Raw genomic sequence first — 13780 nt, 5'->3', positions numbered from 1 at the left:
TTTCTCAGTAAGATGTTAAATATGCAATTAGCTCCCAAATGTGAAGTGCTGACTTTCTGATCCAACAGTAAGGATGAGATTAACAAAATAATACTGACAGCTTTTGTGTCTTATTCAACATAGCATGTTGAGATTTTTAGCAATGAAAACTGTCTGGACTGTTTGGTTCTGTGTATTCATAGGACAGGGCATTAGATAGTGAATTATAATATTTTTAATTGTTTCTGGACCTTTATACTTTTAGGACAGCACGTCTGACAGCCAACAAAATCAGAGGAGAAGCAAAGAATCAAAGTTTATACCTAGAAAGTGTATCATGTGGGATCTGAAGAAGAAAAAGGACAATGTTTACTTGAAATCTGGCTACTTGTTAAAACCAAGCAACCACCAAAAAAAAAAAAAACAAAACCAAAAACAGAACAAAAAAAAACCACACAAAAAAACAAAAAAAAAAACCAAAACTGAAATCAAACTCCATTATTTCCACTTTTGAAAAGCCCTGAGATGTTTTGCTTGTAATAGCTTTCCAGTTTCAAATGTTCTACTTCTGTAGAATTTCTGTCCATATTGTTCTTATATTTCTGTCCTACTGAAATAGGAGCTATAACTGGATTTTTTTTCAGATGTTTTGTGTTATAGTACATTGAATCAATAGACTTACCTAAATAGCTGAAAATATTTTGGATTTATGTGTTCACTCTTCCAAAAATTATAACAGAAAGTGTATATAGGTATCTTAGTGAAATGAAAGATGCTCTTTTTCCTGATAGTTACGTCCTGTATTTGCTTATAATATTTTTATGTCCAAAAATAACTGCATTTACATTGTGTCACTAGTCAGTAAATTATACTGCTTTTATGCAAATACTAATGTTGCAGATTGTGGAAGTGTTGCTCTTGAGAATGCAGAGGAGATAATGAAAGAAATGCCTCGGTCGTACAAAGCTCTAGGAAAAAACAGGTAACTAGTATTAAGATTGAATTTGCAGTTGGGTATGCACAGAGACACAGAGGGTAGTAATCCATGAGTAAGAAAAGGTTTCCTTAGTTCCACAAGTTATGTACATCTATATATATTGTGTAGTGTTTCTGTCTTCCCAACATCATTATTGGCCATTGCTGGAGGCAGGGTATTTCACTAGATGAATAAATTATTTGGTACAATAGGAATAAACATATGGTATATGATTTTACACCACAATTTGACTTATTAAACCCAGACAGTTGTCTTGCATAGAGCTTTGAGATTAACTTAGACTATAGTTTTGTACCTCTTTTAGATCACAGTTTTGTTTTTTTTTTAAGTATTTATCTTATTTTTATTTGGATTTTTCATTTTCAGAAACCAGGCGGCAGAAATCTGAGGCTTATCCACAGAGCCTGTGCTCATTCAGGCAGACTATAGCATGTTTCATAAATAACAAAGACATGTCTGGTCTTCAGAATTCTTCTGACACCTTTTCCTGATGCTTCCTAAAAAACACATACTGGAAGCAATCAGGTTTTGTTGAGAAGGGGAAAGTGGACAGTATATTTTTCCTTTTCTATTGTTGCTTGGTTTACCTTGTTTGTCATTCATTCTCACTTGTAGTCAATCTCTGGCTTTGCAGTTGGATACTTCCAGAGACAGCCTTAACTTTCCAGAAGGAGAAAGAAAGAAAACATACTTCGACGTTCTTGAATCTTATAGACTTCTGTTCGCGTTATTCTTCAGTCATATGGTTATTTGAACTGGATAGACTTCTTCCACTTACTTTCACATTGCATTTTGATTCTTGTTTTTGCCTTTTAGCCAAACATCACCAACATCCAGTCCATGGCCGGATCAACAAGTGGCATGTTTTCCAAGTGAAAATCACTTAGCCTTACAGATGACACATCACATTTCTTTACCTTTCTCCCTGAAGAAAAAGAACGTAGGGCATGGCTTTGACTTCAGCTTTCTGCTACAGACTGCCTCATGCCCAGAATCTAATGTTTCAAAGTCATTTATGGGTTTAAATGCTTTCCAGATAATAAAAGCACAAATACAACAAAGTAAGTTCAGGTTTTAAAGTCACAACTTTAAAATTAAATTATGTATTGCTTATGAAATTAGATGGCAAAGCATTACAAGTCCTGTGTCTTTAAACATTCTCTTTATGTCTGTCTTCCTCACATGAATTAGACTTCAAACATGTTGACTCTCTAATTATATGTGTGTGTGTTTGCAGAATGAAGGATATAAAGAAAAGCAATTACAGACGCCACCATTCCTTTTACTCTGTATAATGAAACTGAGCCCACAAAACGTAAATTGTAACTCTCTATAGCCGGAGTGGGGCCATAATGGCATCTCTTTCACTTTCTTCCTCATACTGGCAATACTAAATAGCCACAAACTGAAGTTAGCAAACTACTGAAATCAAGGAGAGATATTTGCTTAAATTATTAGACTAAAAGTATTTTAAAATTGTCATATTTGTAGTATTCTATAGAAAGTGAAATTATAAAAATCAGTATCATAATTAAATTTCAACTTACAACTTTTTTTCTGTGTAGCAGATTTATAGCATAATCCTTCAGTCACACATCAGACAGGGTCTTCCAGAACCCTACAGTTTGAAATTACTTTATAACTGAAAATTTTAGTCTGTTTAAGAATATCAAACTAACATTAAATTTGTTTTAATTTTTTAGGGTTAAATATAGCAATGCTAAAACCCAGGAACAACAGCTCTAAGGTAAGATGGTATTATATATCAAATTGAACACTGTTAAAAGCGCTATGTGTTTTCAAAACCTCAAAAGTAGAAATACAGAAGTGTAGGTAGTTTCCTCTACTTAGTCTTCATTTTTTGGATGAAAATATAAAATATATATATGTGTGTTTCAGCAAATCTTCAGATGTAAATCAACAATTTGTCAGTAAGGATTTTGGAAATCCCTGTCATCAGGGATTTTGGGGAATAAAAAGTTGGAAGTTTGAAAAGATATAAACCCTTTTAAAATATAAATATGCAAGTTAATTTCAAGTATGTGCATCCTATATGTGAAATGTCTATATATATCCTATGTATACGTATATTTATGTCTGTATAATTCCTATATATTAGATGTCTGGTTTTGCCAAATTTAAAAAAAACAGCTTCCTTGTCTTAAGTGGTAATTTAAAATTGAAACCCAATTGATGAATAGTCTGGATATTAGATGATTGCTGAAATTTATTGTATTAGCAAATAAAAAATAAGGTCTTGGGATTAAACATATCTGACATGTAATTATGTGGTAAGTGTAAAACAGGATTCCTGATAAAACTTTTGTACTTACATACAAGCTCACAATTTGACATGTATCAGTGCTTCACACCACACAAGCCTTTAAAGTTACAAAACATAAAATATACTGTATTTAGAAAAAAAAAAGAATTTGGCCTTTAGAGATATTAATTGATGGCCCTTTGTACAAAAAACTTGACTAACTGAATCAGCTGTATACTTTAGTGAACCCACTAGAGAATACAACAGTGTTCACAGGAAAAAAAGTACAGAAGCAATAGGATGAGTTCCGACAGAGGATCGTTAAAAGAGCTATGAAAAAATGTTCACATGGAGGGAAATGTTTAAGAAAAATAATTTAGCTGACCTCAGTGTTATTTAATACAGCTTTATTTCATATCTTGGGCTCTGATGATTTGTAAGAGGTATATAATTTGGGATAAACTGATCATTCCTATTAAAGCCATGCCAACTAGACAAAGTCTTCAGAACTGTATATTTCAAACCAGCATGCATTGCTTTTCCTAGCACATTCAAATGTCAGTATGCCCTTGGAATGCAAACAAAAATTTCCTGCAGATTGCAAACTGATGTTGAATATAGACATGCAAATGAGTATTCAGAGCATGTGACTCTGTGAATATTTTTAATGCATTCATTTGCATTAAAATAACCTGTATATTCAAGCTTATTTTTCTCCATTTCCTTTAAAAACCAGAAATACTATTTTCAGAAAATTATTCTCACTGTTCGTCTGAATAATCACAACAAAGTACTCAAATTCTCAATCTATACTTTTTCAAAGATACACAGTACCTTTCAACTAATGGGATGGAAAGAGAGGGAAGAAGAAGGAAGGAATAATAAAATACATTCCACACACAGTGGACTTCTGTATTAACTGCTGTATAAAAATGGCCTTTGGGTAGCTGTCCATTTAACTGCGCTGAAAGTGAAGTGCAGACTCTGTTATCTTCTAGTGGACTTAAAACTCTGAGCTAAATCTGTAGCCTGTATAACATGGTTAGTGGAATTTTATTAGACTATACTAAGCATGTGGAAGATCTATATGTTTAGATTTATAACCATGTCTTTTAAAACTCATAAATTATTTGTAGTAATTGTTTTCTCTATAGATAAAACTGGATTCTGCTATAACAGTCTAGCTTTTGCTTTTTCAAAATTGCTTACATGAGATCTAGTTCCATTGGGGATATAACTACTGGTATGAGCACACTTCGGAGGGTCTCATGAAAAGACTTTAAATACTACGGTAAGAGTGGTGCTGTCATTCATGTTCTCATTCAGTGAGAGTGCACAGCAAGAAAGAAACTTTGGCATATGAAGCCACTGACCAGCCTTTGAATTCCTGTAGCAAACATGCTATGTGGCATAAACCATATTTAGTAACTGACAAGATGATTTGTATGTGTGGACAAAGCTTATTATTTTTAAATTATGGAGAATGTCCTGTGACTTATAGCAAAAGATTCCACTTTCTGTACTATGAAATTCTTAGAAGTAATTGTAGATGTGAGAAAATTGGTTTATTTTCTTAAGGATTTGTCATTAAACTTCATAATAGTTTAAATATGGGGATATAAAAAAGAATAATCCTTTTCTGATTTTTTTTTTCTTAGTCTACCTGGTTCTTAGTGATTAGATTTTACCTGTACCTGTTGTGTAGCGCATTATTAATGGTTTTTATGGAAATTACAGTTTCATTTGCCACCAGTGATGTGTCAGCCTGTAAGAACAATTCGTCCTGCTCCTTCAGAGGATAATATTGTCAGTGAAAGCTCCCACATCAGAAATATTTTGAATATCATGAACCCTATTCCTTGGCCTATAAAAACAGTTACTAAATTTTATCATTATCAGTTAGACAATCTATTAAAAAGGCACGCTGAAAAGTCATCAGACCTGATTGTGGCTACTATTTCTGATGAGTTCACTCCAGTGAAAGACCTGTACTACCTCAGCATGAGCAACTATTACAAGTACCCTAGCAACAAGAAAGAAGAAATTCAAAGCAATTTAAAATGGAGGAAAGCTGATGTAGCAACCCATACTGAAAAGAATGACAAGATGAAGTACCAGTTTTTGGTGGCTTGTAAGAACGTAGATCTTATGACCCAAGACGGTTTCTATGATGATAGTCATCCCTACCTGAGCTCAAGTAATGCTCTGATAAACTGTGGAATATTTACAGCTCAGACAACATTTACAATGTCAAGCAACAGAGATGCCTCGAGAGCTGGCAATGAGGAACGAAGAGCAGAGAGTTGCTGTAGATCTGGTCCAGAAGAAAGAAATGTTACAGAGGTGATAGTGGATTACAGACGATGTGAAGATAGTGAGAGTGCAAGCTTTGTGCTTGACAATCGTAATTTAGATTCTTCCTGTAAAAATGAAGTGATAGAGGCCTATCATGCCTTAGAAGATAATTCTGTAGTTGCAGGAATTCCAAGAGTAGAAGTGCAAGTTCCTTCTGGAAAACAGACAGAAAATGTTTGTCTCTCTGAATTTGAAATGGAAAAAGAAGCATTTTCAGAAGCAACTTCAAAAGACCAAAGTGAGCTTGTACCTGTTGTTCATGTTACATTCTCTGAACAAGAGCCAACTAGAGAACCACACATTATTAAACAACCTCCCACAAAAAGAAGTGTAATTCGCAGCCTGCCTCCTCATGTTACTCAGAGCTTCAACATTCTTGCTCGCAAAGAAAATGGCAAAAGTAAAATAAAGATGAATAAACCCAAATATTCATCAAAATCTAAAATGAGTAGCAAGATAAAGATTTCTGAAGACTTAATTGTTTCTGATGAGATTTCCACAAGATGTAATGCCAAGAGTCACATTTTTCCGTCTTTGGAATTGCCACATGTGGAATCTGAGACTTCCCCAAAGCATCAAAAAAAAACCCCTCATGCTGACAAAGACCATTTTGCTCAGAGTGCTCAAAAACTTAAAAAGCACGGTTTCTCCTGCAGTTGCAAAAATTCAGTTATCTTAAAGAAACCTGTTACTCCCCTTTCTCTACCACATGCACAGTCCACTTCAGCTTTTGTAGATCTGAAATACAGCGACATGTTCAAGAAAATAAATTCAAATGACAAAGGCCCAGGTATTTATGAAATGTTTGGAACTCCTGTCTATGACCACATGCGCGAACTTGATCAACATGAGGACAGATTTTACAGAGATGTTTGTTCTGCTCCAGCTGGGAGATGCACTGCTAGCATCTGCAGATCTACCTGCAGGAAAGGGAGAGAGGGCAGCCGAGTAAGAAATACTCAAAAGAGAACATGTTCTAAGCCAAAGAAGACCATACCTGGCACAAAACAAAAGCAGAAGGGTTTAATTAGAAAGGACAGAAGTACCAAGTTGAGTGACAGCAACACAGAACAAGGTAATGTAATAACTTCTGATTCAGATGTTCAGATAAACACTTCAAGGAGCATGATATTGCTCCATGAAGCAGCAGATCATCAGCTTATATTTTTAGAAGACCTTTCCCAATCAACTAATCAAAATAATTTTTTTTCAAATTCAAACTTATCAACTATTAAAGAAGTTTCTTTGGAGCAGCCTGTAGACAGACAGGATATATCCAGCCATCAGAGACCTGCTGCCTATAGCCAGAATCTTCTGCAGTTCAGTGATAAAGACTACAAAGACTCTGTTCCTCTAACTAGCAGACCACTAACAACAGACAAGAACATTTGTGTACTGCAGCAAAGGGTGGATATGGACGGCTGCAAAGGCCTGGAATCAGACCAGGCCTCCTTCAAGTCTATAAGTAAAAGTGAAGCATTGCCCTTTTTGCATATGCTGCAGTGTCAGTCCCCTCCAATACAGGTAAATCAGAGCTGGGCATACAGACCTCAAAATTGTAGTTCGGCAAATGAATTGACTCAGCCTTCAGTGATTCAGACAAAAAATGTTACAAGCCCCAGTTTCCAGACAAGTCAAAGCATTTTGTCCTGGGCAGATAATGAGGATATGACTGATGAGTTGCTTTGTTATCTGGCTGAAGAATTGCTAATGCTTGAAGGAAAAGACATCAACTCTTCAAGAACAAAAAATACAAGTTCTAAAATGCAAAATATGCATACTAAAAAAGAAGAAAATACGATGAATGGAGATGGAGCAATAGTAAATAGTGTTCTAGAGAAGGTAAAAGTTTCTTGTAACTTGCTAGCTCCTTTGAGTGATGCTTCAATACAAGTTTGGATGAAAGGTAGGGGGATATGTACTCGTTAATGATTAAGTCCCATTTCCTTGCGCCAGCTGCCCACTGATTCTTCCAGTGCTCAGCTGAAAATACCCATGGTAGAGACTGCATATCAGGACACAAGCCAGATAGTACTAAGGCATGACAGGAATAGCTATCAAGGCTTATATGATGTGTCAAGATAAATTGAGAAATAGTCATGAATAAAAAGGAGAGGCTATTTTAACTGAAAAGAGTGCATAAAAAGGTGCTGCGGCAAGGCAAAAAGCTCTTGAGATCTTGACACCTAAGGAATATGGAAAGACTCTACAAATTATTCTTGTATATCTAAAAGGGCAATTTCCTCGAATCTCTGAGTGCAACCAGATAATTTTCTAGGTATGAACTACAAGTACTGGCTTATCAGACAAACTTAAGGCTGTTTAATTAATGCTTAAGCAAAACTTCAGGCTCAGAAGGCTTAGATTCTGGCCCCCAAGTTAGTTAAGAACCTTCACCTACTAAAGTGCTTACCTACTAGTACTACTTCTCTTTGGCCCTGTTAGCTTTTTGTTTATTTAAATTACAAATGTTTAAGGAAATTTATTTCACTACTTGTTGATACACTTCCTTATGCTTCTGCAGGCACAGGTGCCAGTTTTACTTCCATCCTCACTTTTAGGGAGATCCATGGCTAGATGTAATGATGATCTTTCTGAAGTAGTCTCTTCTTCCCATGAAGTCATGTCCATATTGTTTTCCTCAGACTTGGGTTACATGTTACCTAGAGCAAGATGATTGCCACATTCAGCTTAGCAAACTCTACCTATATGACAAAAAAAAAAAAAAAGTAGTAAACAGATTTATATCCTGCACTTTTAGGTGTTTCTTTTGTCTGTCTTCATGTCAACTGAAAAAAGATGTCATGCTGTAATCTTCTGGTTATGTGCTATTGTGATATATACTTGAAAATACGTACCTAGTTTTACTTAGTATAGCAATTGTATTGATGAGATGGGCAATGAGTATGTCTGTCTATCTATCTATCTATCTATCTATCTACATATATATATGAGTCATGCCAGGTAAGAATTACTCCTTATAAAAAATTTAATGATAACATGAAGCCTTTCTTTTCTTACCTGCTTTCTCCCACACTGACCGTCATCTTTCAAGCAGAGTTACAGTAAAGCCTTTTTGACATCAGACGAAGAAAATGATCTACTAAGCTTTGAGGAACCTACTAAATTACCAAGAAGCAGTTTAATTAACAAAGATGCTATCATGTGGACAAGAGGTGAAGTCCTTGGAAAGGGAGCCTATGGCACGGTAAGTTAATGTCTGAGTATGTTAAAAGATGTGCTGGTCATTTTTGAGCTGCATCTTGCCTTGTAACTGTCTGTTGTCCTACTCAACAAACAAATATGAGACATGAAACATGACAAACACAAAGATACTATTTAAAATAAGTAAATACAGTTTTATTTCATGTTTCATTTTATTAAATGCTGGTTTCATTGTAGGTATACTGTGGCCTGACAAGCCAGGGACAGCTAATAGCTGTAAAACAGCTTGTTTTGGATACGTCAGATCAAGTCACAACAGAAAAGGAGTATCAGAAGTTTCATGAGGAAGTTGACCTTTTGAAGACATTGAAGCATATCAATATTGTAACTTATTTAGGAACTTGTCTGGAAGACAACATTTTAAGCATTTTCATGGAGTTCGTTCCTGGTGGCTCAATTTCTAGTATTATTCATCGTTTTGGTCCATTGCCAGAAATTGTTCTTTGTAAATATACAAAGCAAATTCTACAAGGAGTTGCATACTTACATGACAATTGTGTGGTACACAGAGATATCAAAGGCAATAATGTTATGCTCATGCCAAATGGTATAGTAAAGCTAATTGACTTTGGCTGTGCCCGGAGGTTAGCTTGGGTAAGCCTCAGTGGCACACAGAGCGAGGTGCTCAAGTCTGTGCATGGGACTCCATACTGGATGGCACCGGAGGTTATAAATGAATCTGGATATGGAAGAAAATCAGACATCTGGAGCATTGGCTGTACTGTGTTTGAGATGGCAACAGGAAAACCGCCACTGGCTTCCATGGACAGGATAGCAGCCATGTTCTATATTGGAGCCCACAGAGGACTGATGCCTTCCCTACCTGATCGATTCTCTGTCACTGCAGTGGATTTTGTGCATGCATGCTTAACCAGGTATGTAGAGTTTTGACTGAAAAATTAAAGGAAAAATGCAGATAGTTTGTATTATAGAGGTTGCTGATGGGAGCCTTGGTTACCTCTTACATGGTACATATGACAATTGTAAATGCATATGGTTTTCAACATTTCAGGAAAACTTTTAAATAATAGTATACATAAAAGAGCTTTACTCTCTCTAATGGTATAAGAAAACCCTCACAATTTTTTTTTTGTAGGCTTTTTTACTCATTGTTTACTTTCCCTGTAATTTTCATGCAGAAACATGGCACCATTGGGTTTTATACAAAATGTTTGATAAATAAGCCTTGCTGTTCCACAATCACATTGGCTGAGTCTGGCTTATGCTAGGCAAGTTGTTTCGAAGACAATATTATTTCACTTAATTCTTATCTTCTGCCATAGTAAAAACTATTATCACTGCTGGTCCAGGAAATACATACTTAGTTGAATCATAAAGTTCTCTATATAAAAATCCCAAACCACCAGCAGTCACCCATTAGAAGAACTATTTTTTGTGGTGTTTGTTTTGTTTTAAATATCAGCTTTCTCCTAGATGTTTAAATGAACTATCAGTTTCAAGAGCTAAGCTCCAGACCTCTCTGGTAGTCTTTATAAAATTAATCACAGGTTTTTACATACTTCTAAAGCCCAGATTTGAGCACTAGAGAGAGGTGTGTTATTTAGTGGGTATGGCAGCTGTCCTGGCAGCAGGAAACCTGATCTTTGATCCCTGGGTTAGAATTGTTATGGTATGGTTATGGTTCCTATGGACCATATAACAATAACCAGAAAAACTGTGGACTATATATAGCGATATAATATATACTTTGATTCAGTGAGAACAGTGTTTAAAAGGTGGAAAGAATTGTTAGGTAAAAGGAAACATATAAACGAAATACTTTTCAAATAAAGTGTTTAACTTTTCAAAAGCCAGGATGCACCTGTGGTGGCCAAGTTTTAATGGATGATATCACCATGTCCTAAATATAAATGCCTCCCTTATCCCATCTTCCCCATTTGTTTATTATTTAAGAAATCAATGTCCTTTACTGCTTCCCCTGCTTTTTCCTCCAAATTGAGGGTTGGAAAAGCCCAAAGCCCTTGGCTCTAGCAAGCCAATATTGTAATTACAGTACTGTAATTCCATATGGCCTCCTTAAGACACATAACATTGATTGGAGATGGCAGAACAGTCTGATCAACACAGGATCAAACAAATACTTGTCACACTCGTTAAATATATCTTTGTTACACCTACATCAGCCATGTTAGCTGAACTACTCAAAGTTTCGTGAGGTATTTAGAGAATCAAAGAATGATTTTTGTAATAGTAATTCATAAATTCCAACAGCCTCTTCCCACAAATCTGCCTTCCTCTCTACCAGCTTTATAAAAAAAAAAAAAAAAAAAAACAACCAAAAAACCCAACTAAAACTGAGCAAAGACTGGAGAAATGAGAAAAAAGAAAGAAGCTAAGTTTGCATTCAGGTTTTACAATCACATCACAGGCATGCATATTCATTTCATTTACTGATTTTTCCAAACCCTCAATGCAGAGATCAACATGAACGCCCTTCTGCTCTACAGTTGCTGGACCATCCTTTTGTGAAAAGAAGACAGTGAATTTTTCAAACCTCTTGCCAAATGAGTGTGCATTTTCCATATAAAACTATCCACTTGGGAAAAAAGATAAGAAGGAGCTAGACTTCAAAGTGACAACAGAATTTACTAGAGAGCAATTGTGCACAAGGATTCCATTCTTAGACTGCAAAAAACATTACTTTAGTCATTCTGCTCTGTCTGTGCTCATTGGAGTGGGTACTCCTTTCCTTTGAACACATTTGTTATATTTGGAGAGACTTTAAGAGAAAAAAATCACGCATCACCATCACCAATACGTTACGGGCCAGGTAAGTTGGAATGCCAGTTTGTCCGCAAAAGGCAGTGGAACGTATGCTACCGGCAGAAAGCACTGCAGATGTTGAAAGGTCTTGAGTAGAGCTTCCTTGAGGAGATTTCTCAGACTTATAGATGAGTCATTAAGTGTGTATGTGATGACTCCATAGGAAACGAAAAACATATAACTATATTGGCATAAAATGCACTGAAGCTTTTATGCAGCGAGATGGGTCCTTTAATCTTTAGCTGGTGAAAAAAAATGACTAGGTTTTGCATGCATCTGTCAGTCCTTTGTTACTGAGGTACTACCACTGAAGTGATAATGACTTAATGATAAGATGACTTAATGACTTAGTGATAAGAGATTCCCAGGTGCACACATGTGTTTTTATTCAGCTTACATCAAGACAATTTCCTAGTCTGGCTAGAATTATTAATCTAAACTTTGTGACTGCCTTTTCTCAAAGAAGTAGTGCATTTTATGGACATTTTCAGGTCACAGAATGGTTGAGGTTGGCAGGAACCGCTGGAGACACTCTAGTCCAGTCTCACTGCTCAGAGCAGGGTTGGCTGAAGGAGGCTGCTCAGGTCCTTGTCTCATTGACTTTGAAAGGATGGAGACTCCACAGCCTCTCTGATCAACATGTTCTTCAACCACCCTCACAATAAGAACATTTTTATGTTTGTACAGACCGTCTTGTATGTCATGTTGTGCCCACTGCCTCTCCTCCTGACACTGTAATGCTGAAGAGTTTGCTTTGTCTTCCTTGCTGCTTCCTCAGGTGTTGATACGCATCAATACATATTCCCCCTGAACCTATTATTTTCTCATAGAGTGCCTTATTTTCTGTGCTCAGTGTTGTGTTTTTTGCTCAATTCTCACCCTTCTGTTTGCTGATACGAGCAACAAAAGCATAGGAGCATTGTATTTCTTGTGTTTGTGAAGGCCGTGAAATGCTGTTTGACTTGCTAGCCAGTCAACCGCTATTTTTCAATATCCTTAATCTGAACTAGAACAGCAAACTTGATTCTGAGACTTGAACTGTTTTGAGAAACACAGGAGCAAGCATAATGTAAGTAGATGATCCAGCAATCTCCATCTGCACTATGAAAGTAATTTTTACAGCTAATATAACTGACTACCAACTGCACAAGATTAAATAGAATTTGAAGAACATTATTATATACTAATAAACAAAAAAAATAATCAGGTATTAGTATCTGGATTGTCCTCTTTCTGATAAGGCTTCTCCCTGAGTAGCTTTCAAATTTAAAATTTCAGGGGAATGAGACACTGTAGAAACCTAAAGCTGGTTTCACTACATCGAAATGCAGTGAACGTTATGCCTCTCTGAGCACCTAGGCTCAAAAAGAGGTGCAGTGAAGCACAGCCCTACAACTCATCCATATAAAATCAGCTTTCCCCAGACCACTCAACATTTTAGTTACTTCATTAGTTTTCAAACCTTATTTTATTCCAGTAGCCTGACTTCAAAGAGTTGGCCTGTATTTATAAAACCAACGAGAAATCAGTACTTCTTGCAAAAGTCTTTATTAACAGTTTGTTTAGGTATGATGTCACCTAACAATGACAGAACATGGTGCCAATATAAGAGAAATCCGAACATCACAGTCATCTTCCAAGTTCAGTTACCAGACCCTTTTTGAGGAACACAGGTTGGTCCGCATGCCCAAAATCCATGGTCACATCACATTAAAGTATTTTGCAGACTAACTAAGAATAGAAGTCCTGGCACATGAACTGAGGTGGGATGTACATAATTCCATGATGCATATTAATTATTCTCAGATGAAGTTGGTGTCTCCAAGAAAGCTGCAGAGTAAATGAGTTTTTATTTAGCATGAAATGGAGATGACTGTCATATGCAGGGAAAGAATATGAATGCTCTAGGATATACAGGTAATTAAAAAAAGTCAGAATTACAACCTTCCCTGCTTATGCACATCTTAAAATCAAAACTATTATCTTCTGTTAAAGTTGGAGTTCTCCAATATTAAGGTTATTAGGTATTTGCAATTTAAATGTAATGGCTACTCAGCTAATTACACTAAAATCAGTCTCCCACTTAAAGGTTTGTAAAACTTTAACCTGAGTTTTTAATCAAAATGTGACAGCAGTTTTACTTTTGTTCAACCAGACTTACAGAATGAGGGGGTTGT

At 36.0% G+C, this 13780-nt stretch overlaps 1 protein-coding gene across 1 annotated transcript in view; it reads left to right on the top strand.

The window, feature by feature from the left end:
- Positions 1–12467, top strand: part of MAP3K19 (mitogen-activated protein kinase kinase kinase 19) — a gene marked incomplete at its 5' end in the record, with an annotated part of 14463 nt that extends 1996 nt beyond the window's left edge. The window contains 8 exons of the mRNA XM_080621993.1: positions 771–961; positions 1793–2037; positions 2680–2723; positions 4977–7436; positions 8653–8802; positions 8997–9694; positions 11257–11610; positions 12095–12467. Coding sequence (XP_080478119.1) covers positions 771–961; positions 1793–2037; positions 2680–2723; positions 4977–7436; positions 8653–8802; positions 8997–9694; positions 11257–11323 — 3855 coding nt within the window. The 3' untranslated portion in view covers positions 11324–11610; positions 12095–12467. The remainder of the gene's footprint in view (positions 1–770; positions 962–1792; positions 2038–2679; positions 2724–4976; positions 7437–8652; positions 8803–8996; positions 9695–11256; positions 11611–12094) is intronic.
- Between the last annotated feature and the right edge of the window lie 1313 nt (positions 12468–13780).

This window comes from Psittacula echo, assembly GCF_963264785.1.
Source record: "Psittacula echo genome assembly, chromosome: 6".
Taxonomy (NCBI): Eukaryota; Metazoa; Chordata; class Aves; order Psittaciformes; family Psittacidae; genus Psittacula; species Psittacula echo.
Note: the sequence above shows the minus strand (reverse complement) of the source record. Positions and strands in the feature narration are given on the sequence as shown.